General features: G+C 38.9%; 1 protein-coding gene across 1 annotated transcript in view; it reads right to left on the reverse strand.

Annotated features, from left to right (window-relative positions):
* The window catches only part of LOC121640192 (B-cell receptor CD22-like), a 3,993-nt gene extending 688 nt beyond the window's left edge, over positions 1-3,305 (reverse strand). Inside the window, exons 1-3 of the mRNA XM_041985909.1 lie at positions 3,149-3,305; positions 2,658-2,897; positions 1,581-1,730 (exon numbers count right to left, since the gene is read on the reverse strand). Of these exons, the coding sequence (XP_041841843.1) occupies positions 1,581-1,730; positions 2,658-2,897; positions 3,149-3,275 (517 nt within the window). The 5' untranslated portion in view covers positions 3,276-3,305. The remainder of the gene's footprint in view (positions 1-1,580; positions 1,731-2,657; positions 2,898-3,148) is intronic.
* Positions 3,306-3,637: the final 332 nt, after the last annotated feature.

Here is a 3,637-nt window from a genome sequence, read left to right on the forward strand (position 1 = left end):
AATAGTGAGATGTCTTGCAGAGGGATGCAGCACTCTTAAAATTGCCAAGCTTTTGAGGCGTGATCATCGAACAATCAAGCGTTTCATTCAAAATAGTCAACAGGGTCGCAAGAAGCGTGTTGAAAAAACAAGGCGCAAAATAACTGCCCATGAACTGAGGAAAATCAAGCGTGAAGCTGCCAAGATGCCATTGGCCACCAGTTTTGCCATATTTCAGAGCTGCAACATCACTGGAGTGTCAAGAAGCACAAGGTGTGCAATACTCAGGGACATGGCCAAGGTAAGGGAGGCTGAAAAACGACCACCACTGAACAAGACACACAAGATAAAACGTCAAGACTGGGCCAAGAAATATCATAAGACTGATTTTTCTAAGGTTTTATGGACTGATGAAATGAGAGTGAGTCTTGATGGGCCAGATGGATGGGCCCGTGGCTGGATCAGTACAGGGCAGAGTGCTCCACTCCGACTCAGACGCCAGCAAGATGGAGGTGGGATACTGGTATGGGCTGGTATCATCAAAGATGAGCTTGTGGGACCTTTTCGGGTTGAGGATGGAGTCAAGCTCAACTCCCAGTCCTACTGCCAGTTTCTGGAAGACACCTTCTTCAAGCAGTGGTACAGGAAGAAGTCAGCATCATTCAAGAAAAACATGATTTTCATGCAGGACAATGCTCCATCACACGCATTCAAGTACTCCACTGCGTGGCTGGCCAGAAAAGTCTAAAAGAAGAAAAAATAATGACATGGCCTCCTTGTTCACCTGATCTAAACCCCATAGAGAACCTGTGGTCCCTCATCAAATTTGAGATCTACAGGGAGGGAAAACAGTACACCTCTCTGAACAGTGTCTGGGAGGCTGTGGTTGCTGCTGCACGCAATGTTGATCGTGAACAGATCACGACACTGACAGAATCTATGGATGGCAGGTTTTTGAGTGTCCTCGCAAAGAAAGGTGGTTATATTGGTCACTGATTTGTTTTTGTTTTGTTTTTGAATGCCAGAAATGTATATTTGTAAATTTTGAGTTGTTATATTGGTTTCCCTGGTGAAAATAAATAAGTAAAATGGGTATATATTTGGTTTTTGTTAAGTTGCCTAATAATTATGCACAGTAATAGTCACCTGCACACACAGATAACCTCCTAAGATACTAAAACTAAAAAAGCCCCACTCCAACTTCCAAAAATATTCAGCTTTGATTTTTATGAGTCTTTTGTGTTCATTGTGAACATAGTTGTTGTTCTATAATAAAATTAATCCTCAAAAATACAACTTGCCTAATAATTCTGCACACCCTGTAGTTCAGAACCAGATCTTTATTTTTGACCATGCAATCCTCCAATAATCCATCCATTCTTTTTATAGACTGTATTGGTGTCTCACTCTAGTTTGGTCAGCAGTCCCTTACAGAGCCGACACAAATAGACACACAATTACTGGTAGAGTAGATTTAGTTCAAAAGTTTGGGTTCACGTCCCTATTGAATCCCATGGCAAAGTGACCCCAAACTTTTGAACAGTAGTAGTGTATATATATATATATATTTCATCCAGATTACATCTATGTTTTAACTTTACCTCTTTTTGTATTGAGGCAGCCAACCCCCACCACCACCAGAAGTCCAGCCACCGACAATCCAATGACAGCTGATAACCGGACAAAGAAATAAAAGCTGCCATAGGTTGAAGAATTCTTCTGATTCTCTTGAGGCGTAAAAGTATTATTTTCTGCAACATAAAACATAAGAAAAACCTACAGAATTTTGTCATATAAATATGCAATAAACATAAACTTCTTTTTTAAAATTGAATTAGGAGATGCGATAGATGTAACACATTCCTTTGCCAAGCTTATAAGCTAAATGCTGCAGTTTTTTTCAAACCCACTGGCACCTGAGGTTTGTACAGATGTTAACGCAGAATCAGGGCCGCTGCTAGCCATTTACGTACCCAAGCACAGCTGCTTTATGGTGCCCCCCCCATTATTATTATTATTATTATTATTATCTAATAGCTATTTAATAATACATCCAGTGATGTTTGGGGTTTATTTTGGGGAAATATATCTCATTTTTACTGATCACCACTGAAATAAGCCCTATGAGAGTCCATATGCATAAAACTCTGATAAAAAAAAAGAAAAAGAATTATAAAATGTATGGACAGAGAAACTTTCCTATGAAAGAAAACCCCAAAAAACAAAACTGCAATATGCATTAAAGGCCAAAATAACAGCCAGAAAGAGAAAACGTTTTAATAAAGTGATGCATAATTTAATGATCTTCCAGTGCTCTCAAGGAAGAGTTCCAGGTCTAGTCCAAGCCAGGTTACGGCTGATGTTACAGCAGCTGTTTGTGGCTAATAGCGGAGCTTGTTTGTTCATTTGCTTTTGATGTTTTTGCATCCCAAAGCAGTCTGTGTCTTCCTGTTAATAAATGATCTACACTGGCTTACACTTCTCTGTCCAGAAGGCTGCAAAGTTTGTAACTTTAGATATGTCAAGATTAGGATTAGAATTAGTCATTCTTTCTGATTAATTATGAATCACCAAATAAACCATGAAATAGGAGTTGGATCTAGTTTATGTAATTAATGGATTGAGATTTATATTTTCGTAAATTTAATTCTGAATTTACCAAAAGTTTGACATCTCACCTCGTATAACCAGCTGGGTTTCTGCTGACTCTCCAAATCCAGAGATGCTGCACTTATAAGGTCCCTCATCGTCCTTAGAAACTCTGGGGATGGTCATCTTTGCATCGTAGCCAGTGTGGATACGGACGCCATGTCTGTAGAAATCTGCAATGTTTTTTGTGGGATCCTTCTTATTTTTGCAGTGAAGAGTCACAGAGTCTCCCTCCGTCACAGGAGAGACCAGACCCTCCAGGATTAAACCTGCAGTTATAAACAATATGCATTTTTATTACTGTTCTGCAGTCATATCTGATGACTTTCCTCATTTCACACCATTCTGCCATGTTGAAATGGTTTAACTCTTTCATAGGCAATAAGTAGTAAGCGGTTTGGACCATCTCATGTAGGGATGAACATCAGCTCAATCTTTTTAAAAAAAAACTAGATAAAGTCAAATAAGTGTTAAGCACAATCTTTCATTAAGACAATAATCAAATTTTGAGTGGACTCACCAATAACAAAAAGGAATTTTTCTTGTGATTCTCCAGCTCCAGAGATTTTACATTTATAGGAACCTGCATCAGACTTAGAGACGCTGTGGATGATCATCGCTGCTTCATCACTGCTACTGATAAACATGTTATCCTTATAGAATTCAGCTGTGGAGTTGGAGGAAGTCCTCTTGTTTCTGCAAAGCAAGGTCACAGATTCCCCCACCATCACAGGATGGAGAGGACCCTCCAGGACCACAGAACCATCTGCAAAACAGTTACAGACAAATGGAAGAAACCTGACCCCCAGTCATGTTGAAAGAAGGACACATTTTTTAAATTCTGTATCAGAACATATAAAAACATCTGGTTCTTACCAGATCTAAAACGCAGTGCAACCTTAGATTAATAACATATATATGCTTAGTGAGGTAGATCATTGCTTGAGTTTATCTTTGTCACATTTTTACTGATTTTAAATCAATTTTTCATGTTTAATCCACTTAACTC

This window comes from Melanotaenia boesemani, chromosome 5 (genome assembly GCF_017639745.1).
Source record: "Melanotaenia boesemani isolate fMelBoe1 chromosome 5, fMelBoe1.pri, whole genome shotgun sequence".
In the NCBI taxonomy this organism is placed as follows: Eukaryota; Metazoa; Chordata; class Actinopteri; order Atheriniformes; family Melanotaeniidae; genus Melanotaenia; species Melanotaenia boesemani.